General features: G+C 45.3%; 1 protein-coding gene across 3 annotated transcripts in view; it reads left to right on the forward strand.

The window, feature by feature from the left end:
• The window catches only part of LOC109885594 (speckle-type POZ protein-like A), a 90,692-nt gene that overhangs the window by 11,120 nt on the left and 63,308 nt on the right, over positions 1-16,264 (forward strand). For all 3 annotated transcript variants that reach the window (XM_031801871.1, XM_031801875.1, XM_031801868.1), the window contains 4 exons: positions 11,818-11,938; positions 12,190-12,311; positions 12,447-12,598; positions 12,733-12,860. In XM_031801871.1, the coding sequence (XP_031657731.1) occupies positions 11,861-11,938; positions 12,190-12,311; positions 12,447-12,598; positions 12,733-12,860 (480 nt within the window). In that variant the 5' untranslated portion in view covers positions 11,818-11,860. The remainder of the gene's footprint in view (positions 1-11,817; positions 11,939-12,189; positions 12,312-12,446; positions 12,599-12,732; positions 12,861-16,264) is intronic.

The raw sequence follows: 16,264 nt of genomic DNA on the forward strand, positions 1-16,264 counted from the left end.
ACCCCTAGCGATGTACAGAGCCAGTCAAAAGTTTGGACACCTACTCATTCCATTTTTTTAATTTTTATAACTATTTTCTACATTGTAGAGTAGTGAAGACATAAAAAATATGAAATAACATTTCTGTGTTCATGTTGTATCCAAAAAAGTGTTAAACAAATCTAAATGTATTTTATATTTCAGATTCTTCAAAGTAGTCACCCGTTGCCTTGATGGGGCTCCTGAGTGGCGCAGCGGTTTAAGGCATTGCATCTCAGTGCTAAAGGTGTCATTACAGACCCGGGTTCGATTCCAGGCTGTATCACAACCGGCTGTGATTGGGATTCCCATAGGGCGGCGCACAATTGGCCAAGCGTCGTTAGGGTTTGGGGAGGCCGTCATTGTAAATAAGAATTTATTTTTAACTGACTTGCCTAGTTAAATCAAATAAAAAATATAATAATTGACAGCTTTGCACACACTTGGCATGCTCTCAACCAGCTTCATGAGGTAGTCACCTGGAATACATTTCAATTAACAGGTGTGCCTTAAGTTTAATTTGTGGAATTTCTTTCCTGAATGCATTTGAGCCAATTAGTTGTGTGGGGGTGGTACCTACATGGTAGGTGTGGTATATGGAAGATAGCCCTATTTGGTAAAATACCAAGTCCATATTATGGGAAGAACAGCTCAAATAAGCAAAGAGAAACGACAGTCCATTACTTTAAGACATGAATCAGTCAATCTGGAAAATTTCAAGAACTTTTAATGTTTTTTCAATTGCAAAAACTATCAAGTGCTATGATGAAACTGGCTCCCATGAGGACCGACCCAGATTTACCTCTCCTGCAGAGGTTAAGCTCATTAGTTACCAGCCTCAGAAATTGCAGCACAAATAAATGCTTCAGAGTTCAAGTAACAGACACATCTCAACATCAACTGTTCAGAGGAGACCGCGTGAATCAGGGCTTCATGGTCGATTTGCTGCAAAGAAACCACTACTAAAGGACACCAATAAGAAGGATAGACTTGCTTGGGCCAGGAAACACGCGCAATGGGCATTAGACCGGTGGAAATCTGTCCTTTGGTCTGAGTCCAAATGTGAGATTTTTGTGAGTGAAGGAAAAGCATATGTGGGAACTCCTTCAAGACTGTTGGAAAAGCATTCCAGGTGAAGCTGGTTGAGAGAATGCCAAGTGTGTGCAACGCTGCCAAAGGGTTGCAACTTTGAAGAATCTAAAATATGAAATATATTTATATGTAACACTTTTTGGTTACTCCATGATTGTACTGTATTACCTCGACTAATTTGTACCCTGCACATTAACTCGTTACCGGTACCCCCTGTATATAGGCTCGGTAATATTTTAGTGTTAATATTTTCTACATAAAATAAAATGTTTCTTAATGGTCACATGTTTAGCAGATGTTAATGGTCACATGGTTAACGAGTAGCGAAATGCTTGTGCTTCTAGTTCCGACAATGTAGTAATAACCCGAGTAATCTAACCTAACAATTTCACAACTACTACCTTATACACACAAGTGTAAAGGGATGAAGAATATGTATGTAAACATATATGAATGAGTGATGGTACAGAACTGCAAGATGCAGTAGATGTTATCGAGTACAGTATATACATATGAGATGAGTAATGTATGTAAACATTATATTAACTTCAATATAGGGGGCGCTCTTTTTAATTTCTGGATAAAAAAACATTCCCGTTTTAAACAAGATATTTTGTCGTTTCCCCAAGATGTCTGCAGCATTGTGACGTATTTGTAGGCATATCATTGGAAGATTGACCATAAGAGACTACATTTACCAGGTGCCCGCTTGGTGTCCTCCGTCGAAATTATTGCGTAAATTGCACGCAGCTGGAGATTTCCATTTGGTTCAGAGGAGAAACCAAACTGCCACGAATGATTTATCATCGAATAGATATGTGAAAGACACCTTGAAGATTGATTCTAAACAACGTTTGCTATGTTTTTGTCGATTATTATGGAGTTTATTTAGAAAAAAGTTTGTTGTAATGACTGAATTTTCGTTTTTTTTTTTTTGCCAAATGTGATGAACAAAACGGAGCGATTTCTCCTACACAAATAATCTTTTTGGAGAAACTGAACATTTGCTATCTAACAGTCTCCTCATTGAAAACATCCGAAGTTCTTCAAAGGTAAATGATTTTATTTGAATACTTTTCTTGTTTTTGTGAAAATGTTGCCAGCTGAATGCTAGGCTTAATGCTATGCTAGCTATCAATACTCTTACACAAATGCTTGTGTAGCTATGGTTGTAAAGCATATTTTGAAAATCTGAGTGTTGTTAACAAAAGGCTGAGCTTGTGAGCCAATATATTTATTTCATTTCATTTGCGATTTTCATGAATAGTTAACGTTGCGTTATGGTAATGAGCTTGAGGCTATAATTACGCTCCCGGATACGGGATTGCTCGACGCTAGAGGTTAAGTGGCATTGTTCAGTGGCTAGTGATACATTTTTCACCACAATTTCTCCATTATTAATGTGGCTGGAGTTGAGTCGGTATGTTGGCAGCAGCCACTCAATGTTAGTGATTAACAGTCTGATGGCCTTGAGGTAGAAGCTGTTTTTCAGTCTCTCGGTCCCTGCTTTACCTGTACTGACCTCGCCTTCTGGATTATTTTGATTTATCCGTTATTTTACCAGGTAAGTTGACTGAGAACACGTTCTCATTTGCAGCAATGACCTGGGGAATAGTTACAGGGGAGAGGAGGGGGATGAATGAGCCAATTTTAAATTGGGGATAATTAGGTGACCGTGATGGTTTGAGGGCCAGATTGCGAATTTAGCCAGGACACCGGGGTTAACACCCCTACTCTTACGATAAGTACCATGGGATCTTTTTAATGACCTCAGAGTCAGGACACCCGTTTAATGTCCCATCCGAAAGACAGCACCCTACACAGGGCAGTTTCCCCAATCACTGCCCTGGGGCATTGGGATATTTTAGACCAGAGGGAAGAGTTCCTCCTACGGGCCCTCCAACACCACTTCCAGCAGCATCTGTCTCCCATCCAGGAACTGACCAGGACCAACCCTACTTAGCTTCAGAAGCAAGCCTGCAGTGGTATGCTGCTGGATGATAGCGGGGTGAACAGGCAGTGGCTCGGGTGGTTGTTGTCCTTGATGATGTTTATGGCCTTCCTGTGACATCGGGTGGTGTAGGTGTCCTGGATGGCAGGTAGTTTGCCCCCCGGTGATGCGTTGTGCATACCTCACTACCCTCTGGAGAGCCTTATGGTTGTGGGCGGAGCTGTTGTAGTACCAGGCGGTGATACAGCCCGACAGGATGCTCTCGATTGTGCATCTGTAAAAGTTTGTGTGCTTTTGGCGACAAGCCACATTTCTTCAGCCTCCTGAGGTTGAAGAGGTGCTGCTGCGCCTTCACCATGCTGTCTGTGTGGGTGGACCAATTCAGTTTGTCTGTGATGTGTACCCTCTCCACTACTGTCCCGTCGATGTGGATAAGGGGGTGCTCCCTCTGCTGTTTCCTGAAATCCACGATCATCTCCTTTGTTTTGTTGACGTTGAGTGTGAAGTTATTTTCCTGACACCACACTCCGAGGGCCCTCACTTCCTCCCTGTAGGCCGTCTCGTCGTTGTTGGTAATCAAGCCTAAAACTGTAGTGTCGTCTGCAAACTTGATGATTGAGTTGGAGGCGTGCATGGCCACGCAGTCGTGGGTGAACAGGGAGTACAAGAGAGGGCTCAGAATGCACCCTTGTGGGGCCCCAGTGTTGAGGATCAGCGGGGTGGAGATGTTGTTACCTACCCTCACCACCTGGGGGCCACTCATCAGGAAGTCCAGGACCCAGTTGCACAGGGTGGGGTCGAGAGCCAGGGTCTCGAGCTTGATGACGAGTTTGGAGGGTACTAGGGTGTTAAATGCTGAGCTGCAGTCGATGAACAGCATTCTCACATAGGTATTCCTCTTGTCCAGATGGGTTAGGGCAGTGTGCAGTGTCGTTGAGATTGCATCGTCTGTGGACCTATTTGGGCGGTAAGCAAATTGGAGTGGGTCAAGGGTGTCAGGTAGGGTGGAGGTGATATGGTCCTTGACTAGTCTCTCAAAGCACTTCATGATGACGGATGTGAGTGCTACGGGGCGGTAGTCGTTTAGCTCAGTTACCTTAGCTTTCTTGGGAACAGGAACAATGGTGGCCCTCTTGAAGCATGTGGGAACAGCAGACTGGTATAGGGATTGGTTGAATATGTCCGTAAACACACCGGCCAGCTGGTCTGCGCATGCTCTGAGGGCGCGGCTGGGGATGCCGTCTGGGCCTGCAGCCTTGCGAGGGTTAACACGTTTAAATGTCTTACTCACTTCGGCTGCAGTGAAGGAGAGACCGCATGTTTTCGTTGCAGGCCGTGTCAGTGGCACTGTATTGTCCTCAAAGCGGGCAAAAAAGTTGTTTAGTCTGCCTGGGAGCAAGACATCCTGGTCCGTGACTGGGCTGGGTTTCTTCCTGTAGTCCGTGATTGACTGTAGACCCTGCCACATGCCTCTTGTGTCTGAGCCGTTGAATTGAGATTCTACTTTGTCTCTGTACTGGCGCTTAGCTTGTTTGATAGCCTTGCGGAGGGAATAGCTGCGCTGTTTGTATTCAGTCATGTTACCAGACACCTTGCCCTGATTAAAAGCAGTGGTTCGCGCCTTCAGTTCCACACGAATGCTGCCATCAATCCACGGTTTCTGGTTGGGGAATGTTTTAATCGTTGCTATGGAAACGACATCTTCAACGCACGTTCTAATGAACTCGCACACCGAATCAGCGTATTCGTCAATGTTGTTGGCTGACGCAATACGAAACATCTCCCAGTCCACGTGATGGAAGCAGTCTTGGAGTGTGGAGTCAGCTTGGTCGGACCAGCGTTGGACAGACCTCAGCGTGGGAGCTTCTTGTTTTAGTTTCTGTCTGTAGGCAGGGATCAACAAAATGGAGTCGTGGTCAGCTTTTCCGAAAGGGGGGCGGGGCAGGGCCTTATATGCGTCGCGGAAGTTAGAGTAACAATGATCCAGGGTCTTTCCACCCCTGGTTGCGCAATCGATATGCTGATAAAATTTAGGGAGTCTTGTTTTCAGATTAGCCTTGTTAAAATCCCCAGCTACAATGAATGCAGCCTCCGGATAAATCGTTTCCAGTTTGCAGAGAGTTAAATAAAGTTCGTTCAGAGCCATTGATGTGTCTGCTTGGGGGGGGGATATATACGGCTGTGATTATAATCGAAGAGAATTCTCTTGGTAGATAATGCGGTCTACATTTGATTGTGAGGAATTCTAAATCAGGTGAACAGAAGGATTTGAGTTCCTGTATGTTTCTTTCATCACACCATGTCACGTTGGCCATAAGGCATACGCCCCCGCCCCTCTTCTTACCAGAAAGATGTTCGTTTCTGTCCGCGCGATGCGTGGAGAAACCCGCTCTCTCCAGTGAGCCACGTTTCCGTGAAACAGAGAACGTTACAGTCTCTGATGTCCCTCTGGAATGCTACCCTTGCTCGGATTTCATCAACCTTGTTGTCAAGAGACTGGACATTGGCAAGAAGAATGCTAGGGAGGGGTGCACGATGTGCCCGTCTCCGGAGTCTGACCAGAAGACCGCTTCGTTTCCCTCTTTTTCTGAGTCGTTTTTTTGGGTCGCTGCATGGGAACCATCCCGTGGCGCTGGTTGTAAGGCAGAACACAGGATCCGCATCGCGAAAAACATATTCTTGGTCGTACTGGTGGTGAGTTGACGCTGATCTTATATTCAGTAGTTCTTCTCGGCTGTATGTGATGAAACCTAAGATGACCTGGGGTACTAGTGTAAGAAATAACACGTAAAAAAACAAAAAACTGCATAGTTTCCTAGGAACGCGAAGCGAGGCGGCCATCTCTGTCGGCGCCGGAAGTAGTCTGGTTGGGGAATGTTTTAATCGTTGCTGTGGGTACGACATCACCGATGCACTTGCTAATAAACTCGCTCACCGAATCAGCGTATTCGTCAATGTTGTTTTTTGACGCAATGCGGACCAATCTTGGACCTTCTTGGAAGGTCCAAGATGGCGTAGCAGTAGGTCGTCCTGTCCTGTCGTGTCCCTGTATATATCGTTTATTTTTCGTTTTTTACATATTTTCTCCACATATGTCTTTGAAAACATCTTGCTAAACCCTAAGCTTCCAAATACTCTCCTGCAACCCGACTCACCCAATGTAGCTATTTTTCCTAAAGTATTTATATTTACTTCGGGACCCCTCAACTGAAGCTAGCCAGCTAACCAGCGGGTATGCTAGCGGTCTCCAGCTAACCGGTCATCAGCTAACCTGTAGTTCGGAAAGCTCTCGCCTGTTCGTACAACGCGACTTTAACCAGAGCACAACGGACCTATTTATTTTTCATCCCCGGATTCCCACCGCAAACGGAACATCTTTCAGCTGGATTTTTCAGCAACTAGCTATCTAGCTAAACCGCAACCTCGGATTACTCCTGGCTAGCGTTTCCACCCACTTAGCTTGAAGCTAGCCCGGCCGTAGCACCTGCGCTACCACCGTAGCATACTCCTGAGCTACAATACCCGGGCCCACGACCGGTCTACCGATGTCATCGCATGAAGAGGAATAAACAGACTCACCCCATCGCGACGTCCCCCAAAGGCTAACTCTCTAGCCCTCGCTATCTCCCTGCTTGCTAATTCAGCCTGCTAACTGCTAGCTTGTCCAGCTCCGGCCCGCTAACTGCTACCTTGTCTAGCCCGGGCCTACAAACTGTTAGCTTGTTAGCACAGGCCTGCTAACCGCCTGAATCGCCGCGTCTCAAACGCTCACCGGACCCATATTTACTTTATATCTCTTTTGACTTTTAATTTGTTTATACCTTCCGGAAACCTGCCTCACCCAATGTGATACGGAATCGCTATTATTTATTTATTTATTTTTAGAACACACTCAAGAACCTCCAGAAGCTAACCAGCTAACTAGCTACAAGCTATTTAGTCATTGTTAGTTTTTTTTTTACCTGGATAACACTCGCCAGGCCAGCTTCCCTGCCCCATCCACCGCTGCCCCCTGGACACTGATCTCTTGGCTACATAGCTGATGCACGCTGGACTGTCCATTAATCACGGTACTCCATTCTGCTTGTTTGTTTTATCTGTTGGCCCCGTTGCCTAGTCTACGCCATTTTACCTGCTGTTGTTGTGCTAGCTGATTAGCTGTTGTCTCACCTACTGTTTTAGCTAGCTTTCCCAATTCAACACCTGTGATTACTGTATGCCTCGCTGTATGTCTCTCTCAAATGTCAATATGCCTTGTATACTGTTGTTCAGGTTAGTTATCATTGTTTTAGTTCACAATGGAGCCCCTAGTTCCACTCTTCACGCCCCTGATAACTCCTTTGTCCCACCTCCCACACATGCGGTGACCTCACCCATTACTACCAGCATGTCCAGAGATACAACCTCCCTCATCATCACCCAGTGCCTGGGCTTACCTCCGCTGTACCCGCACCCCACCATACCCCTGTCTGCGCATTATGCCCTGAATATATTCTACCATGCCCAGAAACCTGCTCCTCTTATTCTCTGTCCCCAACGCTCTAGGCGACCAGTTTTGATAGCCTTTAGCCGCACCCTCATACTACTCCTTCTCTGTTCCGCGGGTGATGTGGAGGTAAACCCAGGCCCTGCATGTCCCCAGGCACCTTCATTTGTTGACTTCTGTGATCGAAAAAGCCTTGGTTTCATGCATGTCAACATCAGAAGCCTCCTCCCTAAGTTTGTCTTACTCACTGCTTTAGCACACTCTGCTAACCCTGATGTCCTTGCTGTGTCTGAATCCTGGCTCAGGAAGGCCACCAAAAATTCAGAGATTTCCATACCCAACTATAACATCTTCCGTCAAGATAGAACTGCCAAAGGGGGCGGAGTTGCAGTTTACTGCAGAGAGAGCCTGCAAAGTAATGTCATACTTTCCAGGTCCATACCCAAACAGTTCGAACTACTAATTTTGAAAATTACTCTCTCCAGAAATAAGTCTCTCACGGTTGCCGCCTGCTACCGACCCCCCTCAGCTCCCAGCTGTGCCCTGGACACCATTTGTGAATTGATCGCCCCCCATCTAGCTTCAGAGTTTGTTCTGTTAGGTGACCTAAACTGGGATATGCTTAACACCTCGCCAGTCCTACAATCTAAGCTAGATGCCCTCAATCTCACACAAATCATCAAGGAACCCACCAGGTACAACCCTAACTCTGTAAACAAGGGCATCCTCATAGACGTCATCCTGACCAACTGGCCCTCCAAATACACCTCCGCTGTCTTCAACCAGGATCTCAGCGATCACTGCCTCATTGCCTGTATCCGCTACGGAGCCGCAGTCAAACGACCACCCCTCATCACTGTCAAACGCTCCCTAAAACACTTCTGTGAGCAGGCCTTTCTAATCGACCTGGCCCGGGTATCCTGGAAGGACATTGACCTCATCCCGTCAGTTGAGGATGCCTGGTCATTCTTCAAAAGTAACTTCCTCACCATTTTAGATAAGCATGCTCCGTTCAAAAAATGCAGAACTAAGAACAGATACAGCCCTTGGTTCACCCCAGACCTGACTGCCCTCGACCAGCACAAAAACATCCTGTGGCGGACTGCAATAGCATCGAATAGTCCCAGTGATATGCAACTGTTCAGGGAAGTCCGGAACCAATACACGCAGTCAGTCAGGAAAGCTAAGGCCAGCTTCTTCAGGCAGAAGTTTGCATCCTGTAGCTCCAACTCCAAAAAGTTCTGGGACACCGTGAAGTCCATGGAGAACAAGAGCACCTCCTCCCAGCTGCCCACTGCACTGAGGCTAGGTAACACGGTCACCACTGATAAATCCATGATTATCGAAAACTTCAATAAGCATTTCTCAACGGCTGGCCATGCCTTCCGCCTGGCTACTTCAACCTCGGCCAACAGCTCCGCCCCCCCCGCAGCTCCTCGCCCAAGCCTCTCCAGGTTCTCCTTTAACCAAATCCAGATAGCAGATGTTCTGAAAGAGCTGCAAAACCTGGACCCGTACAAATCAGCTGGGCTTGACAATCTGGACCCTCTATTTCTGAAACTATCTGCCACCATTGTCGCAACCCCTATTACCAGCCTGTTCAACCTCTCTTTCATATCGTCTGAGATCCCCAAGGATTGGAAAGCTGCCGCAGTCATCCCCCTCTTCAAAGGGGGAGACACCCTGGACCCAAACTGTTACAGACCTATATCCATCCTGCCCTGCCTATCTAAGGTCTTCGAAAGCCAAGTCAACAAACAGGTCACTGACCATCTCGAATCCCACCGCACCTTCTCCGCTGTGCAATCTGGTTTCCGAGCCGGTCATGGGTGCACCTCAGCCACACTCAAGGTACTCAACGATATCATAACCGCCATCGATAAAAGACAGTACTGTGCAGCCGTCTTCATCGACCTTGCCAAGGCTTTCGACTCTGTCAATCACCATATTCTTATCGGCAGACTCAGGAGCCTCGGTTTTTCGGATGACTGCCTTGCCTGGTTCACCAATTACTTTGCAGACAGAGTTCAGTGCGTCAAATCGGAGGGCATGCTGTCTGGTCCTCTGGCAGTCTCTATGGGGGTGCCACAGGGTTCAATTCTCGGGCCGACTCTTTTCTCTGTGTATATCAATGATGTTGCTCTTGCTGCGGGCGATTCCCTGATCCACCTCTACGCAGACGACACCATTCTATATACCTTCGGCCCGTCTTTGGACACTGTGCTATCTAACCTCCAAACAAGCTTCAATGCCATACAACACTCCTTCCGTGGCCTCCAACTGCTCTTAAACGCTAGTAAAACCAAATGCATGCTTTTCAACCGGTCGCTGCCTGCACCCGCATGCCCGACTAGCATCACCACCCTAGATGGTTCCGACCTAGAATATGTGGACGTCTATAAGTACCTAGGTGTCTGGCTAGACTGCAAACTCTCCTTCCAGACTCATATCAAACATCTCCAATCGAAAATCAAATCTAGAGTCGGCTTTCTATTCCGCAACAAAGCCTCCTTCGCTCACGCCGCCAAGCTTACCCTAGTAAAACTGACTATCCTACCGATCCTCGACTTCGGCGATGTCATCTACAAAATGGCTTCCAACACTCTACTCAGCAAACTGGATGCAGTCTATCACAGTGCCATCCGTTTCGTCACTAAAGCACCTTATACCACCCACCACTGCGACTTGTATGCTCTAGTCGGCTGGCCCTCGCTACATATTCGTCGCCAGACCCACTGGCTACAGGTCATCTACAAGTCCATGCTAGGTAAAGCTCCGCCTTATCTCAGCTCACTGGTCACGATGGCAACACCCATCCGTAGCACGCGCTCCAGCAGGTGTATCTCACTGATCATCCCTAAAGCCAACACCTCATTTGGCTGCCTTTCGTTCCAGTACTCTGCTGCCTGTGACTGGAACGAATTGCAAAAATCGCTGAAGTTGGAGACTTTTATCTCCCTCACCAACTTCAAACATCAGCTATCTGAGCAGCTAACCGATCGCTGCAGCTGTACATAGTCTATTGGTAAATAGCCCACCCTTTTTCACCTACCTCATCCCCATACTGTTTTTATTTATTTACTTTTCTGCTCTTTTGCACACCAATATCTCTACCTGTACATGACCATCTGATTCATTCACTCCAGTGTTAATCTGCAAAATTGTAATTATTTGCCTACCTCCTCATGCCTTTTGCACACATTGTATATAGACTCCCCCTTTGGTTTCTACTGTGTTATTGACTTGTTAATTGTTTACTCCATGTGTAACTCTTTGTTGTCTGCTCACACTGCTATGCTTTATCTTGGCCAGGTCGCAGTTGCAAATGAGAACTTGTTCTCAACTAGCCTACCTGGTTAAATAAAGGTGAAATAAAAAAAATAAAAAAATATCCCAGTCCACGTGATCGACGCTATCTTGAAGCGTGGAATCAGATTGGTCGGACCAGTGTTGAACAGACCTGAGCACGGGAGCTTCCTGTTTTAGTCTCTGTCTATAGGCTGGAAGCAACAATATCAGGACCTAACATAAGGAAGACTCAGAATTATCATTCTGTTCTGAAAGACTAAATTTTCTTTATCATGTTTCTTTAGACCTTTGTGAAGGTGTAGGTTATATTAAATATACTTTTTATAATGTAGATATTCCAAAGTTTTGCATCAGCGGCTTGTGTGCGTGGAAGCCAGAGATGTGCATGTGTTAATTAATGGTCAATTACAGTTATTTGCTTCACTAGCTGACAAAATGCTCTGACTGCCACGGCCCTAATCTGGACTGCCTTGTACTAACAGTCAAAAATAGATCAATATTAAAATGTTTCCCTGTTGTTGGTGGCTAGGCTATCACTTGTTGTTAAATAGAACTCTGTAACATCCCAGTGCCATCTCTCTCATCCCCCCTCTAGCCCTTGTTCCTTAACCTCTAACCTGGTTTCAGTAGAATTTTGTGACTTCATCTGATGTGGTAATGGAGTGCTGGTGGCCCAGTCTGATGTGGTAATGGAGTGCTGGTGGCCCAGTCTGATGTGGTAATGGAGTGCTGGTGGCCCAGTCTGATGTGGTAATGGAGTGCTGGTGGCCCAGTCTGATGTGGTAATGGAGTGCTGGTGGCCCAGTCTGATGTGGTAATGGAGTGCTGGTGGCCCAGTCTGATGTGGTAATGGAATGCTGGTGGCCCAGTCTGATGTGGTAATGGAGTGCTGGTGGCCCAGTCTGATGTTTGGTTGAGAAGGTTGTTTATTAGTCTTAACCGCTCCTCTGCTCCCCTGTAGGAAAGGTTAAGTGTTAAAGCTGCTGCTGAGGGGGAAGCTGGCCATGTCACGGGTTCCTACCCCTCCTCCACCAGGGGACATGTCTACTGGACCTGTGGCAGAGAGCTGGTGTTACACACAGGTAGGGGTGCCTGTTTCTGCCCGCCTCTGTCGGTCTACCCGCCTCTGCCTGTCTCCTGTCTGTCTGTTTGCCTACCTGTCTCCTGTCTGTCCGCCCCCCTCTGTCGGTAGATTAGTTCACTAGGTCTGCCTGGCTTTATATTTCATTTTGGCATTTTCTCTTTCTGTATTAGATGTTTTATTTTAGATTTTGTCAACAGGCTGTCCTTTGAAATGGATGGAAGCGTTGTGATGGTTGCCTTTTTGTTTCAGGTGAAAGTAGTCAAGTTCTCCTACATGTGGACCATCAACAACTTCAGTTTCTGTAGAGAGGAGATGGGGGAGGTCTTAAAGAGTTCCACCTTCTCCTCTGGACCCAACGACAAGATGAAATGGTAAACTTTATTAACATCTACTGTGTTACTACTGTCACCAATTCATTATAGCGTCAATGCTTTATGTCAGGAAACTTGTGGGTAATTATGACTGGATCTGGCTGTACCAGGAGAAATGTTCTGTTTCCTGCCCAGGTGTCTGAGAGTCAACCCAAAAGGACTGGATGATGAAAGCAAAGATTATCTGTCGCTGTATTTACTACTTGTTAGTTGTCCAAAAAGTGAAGTCAGAGCAAAGTTCAAGTTTTCCTTATTGAACGCTAAAAGAGAAGAGACTAAAGCTATGGGTTAGTAACAAACCAGACAGTCTACAACTATATTACTTTAAGGAAATCACCATTCAAATAATATACTATTTCTTGTATTCTCCTAGTTAGAGCCTTATAGACACTGTGTTCTGGATTCTTCCTCCTCCCTGCAGAAAGCCAAAGAGCCTATCGTTTTGTCCAGGGGAAGGACTGGGGCTTCAAGAAGTTCATTAGAAGAGATTTCCTGCTTGATGACGGCAACGGGTTGTTACCTGATGACAAGCTCACCCTGTTCTGTGAGGTAACAGTCGACATTAGTATCACTGTTCACACACACACACACACATACACACACACACACACAGTTATACACACACACACACACAGTTATACACACACACACACACACACTGTTATACACACACACACTGTTATATACACACACACACACACTGTTATATACACACACACACAATCACTGTTACACACACACACACACACACAATCACTGTTACACACACACACACTCACTGTTACACACAAACACACACACACACACAATCCCTGTTTTACACACACGCACACACATACACACACACACAATCACTGTTTTACACATACACACACACACAATCACTGTTTTACACACACCCACACACAGAATCACTGTTTTACACACACCCACACACACAATCACTGTTTTACACACACGCACACACACATTCACTGTTTTACACACACACACACACACACACACACACACACACACACACACACACACACACACACACACACACACACACACACAATCACAGTTTTACACACACACACACACAATCACTGTTTTACACACACACACACACACACACACACACACTCAATCACTGTTTTACACACACACACACAATCACTGTTTTACACACACACACACACACACACACACACAATCACTGTTTTACACACACACACACAAACAATCACTGTTTTACACATACACACACACACACAATCACTGTTTTACACACACCCACACACACACTCACTGTTTTACACACACACACACACACACACACGCAATCACTGTTTTACACACACACACACACACACACACACACACACACACACACACACAATCACTGTTTTACACACACGCACACACATACACACACACACAATCACTGTTTTACACATACGCACACACACAATCACTGTTTTACACACACCCACACACAGAATCACTGTTTTACACACACCCACACACACAATCACTGTTTTACACACACACACAATCACTGTTTTACACACGCACACACAATCACTGTTTTACACACACACACACACACACACACACACACACACACACACACACACACACACACACACACACACACACACACACACAATCACTGTTTTACACACACACACACACACACACAATCACTGTTTTACACACACACACACACACACACAATCACTGTTTTACACACACCCACACACACAATCACTGTTTTACACACACCCACACACACATACACACACACACAATCACTGTTTTACACATACACACACACACAATCACTGTTTTACACACACCCACACACAGAATCACTGTTTTACACACACCCACACACACAATCACTGTTTTACACACACGCACACACACATTCACTGTTTTACACACACACACACACACACACACACACACACACACAATCACAGTTTTACACACACACACACAATCACTGTTTTACACACACACACACACACACACACACACACACACACACACACACACACACACACACACACACTCAATCACTGTTTTACACACACACACACAATCACTGTTTTACACACACACACACACACACACACACACACACAATCACTGTTTTACACACACACACAAACAATCACTGTTTTACACATACACACACACACAATCACTGTTTTACACACACCCACACACACACTCACTGTTTTACACACACACACACGCAATCACTGTTTTACACACACACACACACACACACACACACACACACACACACACACACACAATCACTGTTTTACACACACGCACACACATACACACACACACAATCACTGTTTTACACATACGCACACACACAATCACTGTTTTACACACACCCACACACAGAATCACTGTTTTACACACACCCACACACACAATCACTGTTTTACACACACACACAATCACTGTTTTACACACGCACACACAATCACTGTTTTACACACACACACACACACACACACACACACACACACACACACACACACACAATCACTGTTTTACACACACACACACACAATCACTGTTTTACACACACACACACAATCACTGTTTTACACACACACACACACACACACACAATCACTGTTTTACACACACACACACACACACACACAATCACTGTTTTACACACACCCACACACACAATCACTGTTTTACACACACCCACACACACAATCACTGTTTTACACACACGCACACATACAATCACTGTTTTACACACACGCACACACACAATCACTGTTTTACACACACGCACACACACAATCACTGTTTTACACACACACACACACACACACAATCACTGTTTTACACACACACACACACACACAATCACTGTTTTACACACACACACACACACACACACACAGACACACACACACACAGACACACACACACACACAATCACTGTTATACACACACACACACACACACACACAATCACTGTTACACACACACACACACACACACACACAATTAATCACTGTTTTACACACACACACACACACACACACACAATTACTGTTGCACAGACACACACACACACGCACAATCACTGTTACACACACACACAATCACTGTTACACACACACACACACACACAATCACTGTTACACACACACACACACACACACACAATCACTGTTTTACACACACACACACACACACACACAATCACTGTTTTACACACACACACACACACACGCACACAATCACTGTTACACACACACACACACAATCACTGTTACACACACACACACACACACACAATCACTGTTTAACACACACACACACACAATCACTGTTACACACACACACACACACACACACACACACACACAATCACTGTTTTACACACACACAATCACTTTATAGTAAATCTATGAGGTCTTTGATCATGAAATGCTATGAATCAACAAGAAGTTGATGCTAGATGGCTAACAATGCCGAAAAGCCTTTGTGCAAACAAACTTACAGAAGTAATCAAGGCACTCTCATATAGTGGAAAAATGTAAAACCCTATATTGTTTTACGGCTTATGCATTTCAAGAATAAAAATTTAAGAACACAGAAGTGTTGTCTACAACAGCCTTCATCAGGGTGTCAAAGAATAGGGGTGGACAGAAAGTATTCACACTCCTTGGCTTTTTCCACATTTTGTTACAAGGTGGGATTAAAATGGATTTAATTGTAAAAAAATAATAATAATTGAACGATCAACACAATACTATGAAGTGAAAGTGGAAGAAAAATTCTAAAATGTATTCAATATTTATGAAATATATAACGCTAATATCTTGATTACATAATTATTCCTACCCCTGAGTCAATACCTGTTAGAAGCGATTACAGCTGTGAGTCTTTCTGGGTAAGACTCTAAGAACTTTGCA

Source organism: Oncorhynchus kisutch, linkage group LG2, assembly GCF_002021735.2.
Source record: "Oncorhynchus kisutch isolate 150728-3 linkage group LG2, Okis_V2, whole genome shotgun sequence".
In the NCBI taxonomy this organism is placed as follows: Eukaryota; Metazoa; Chordata; class Actinopteri; order Salmoniformes; family Salmonidae; genus Oncorhynchus; species Oncorhynchus kisutch.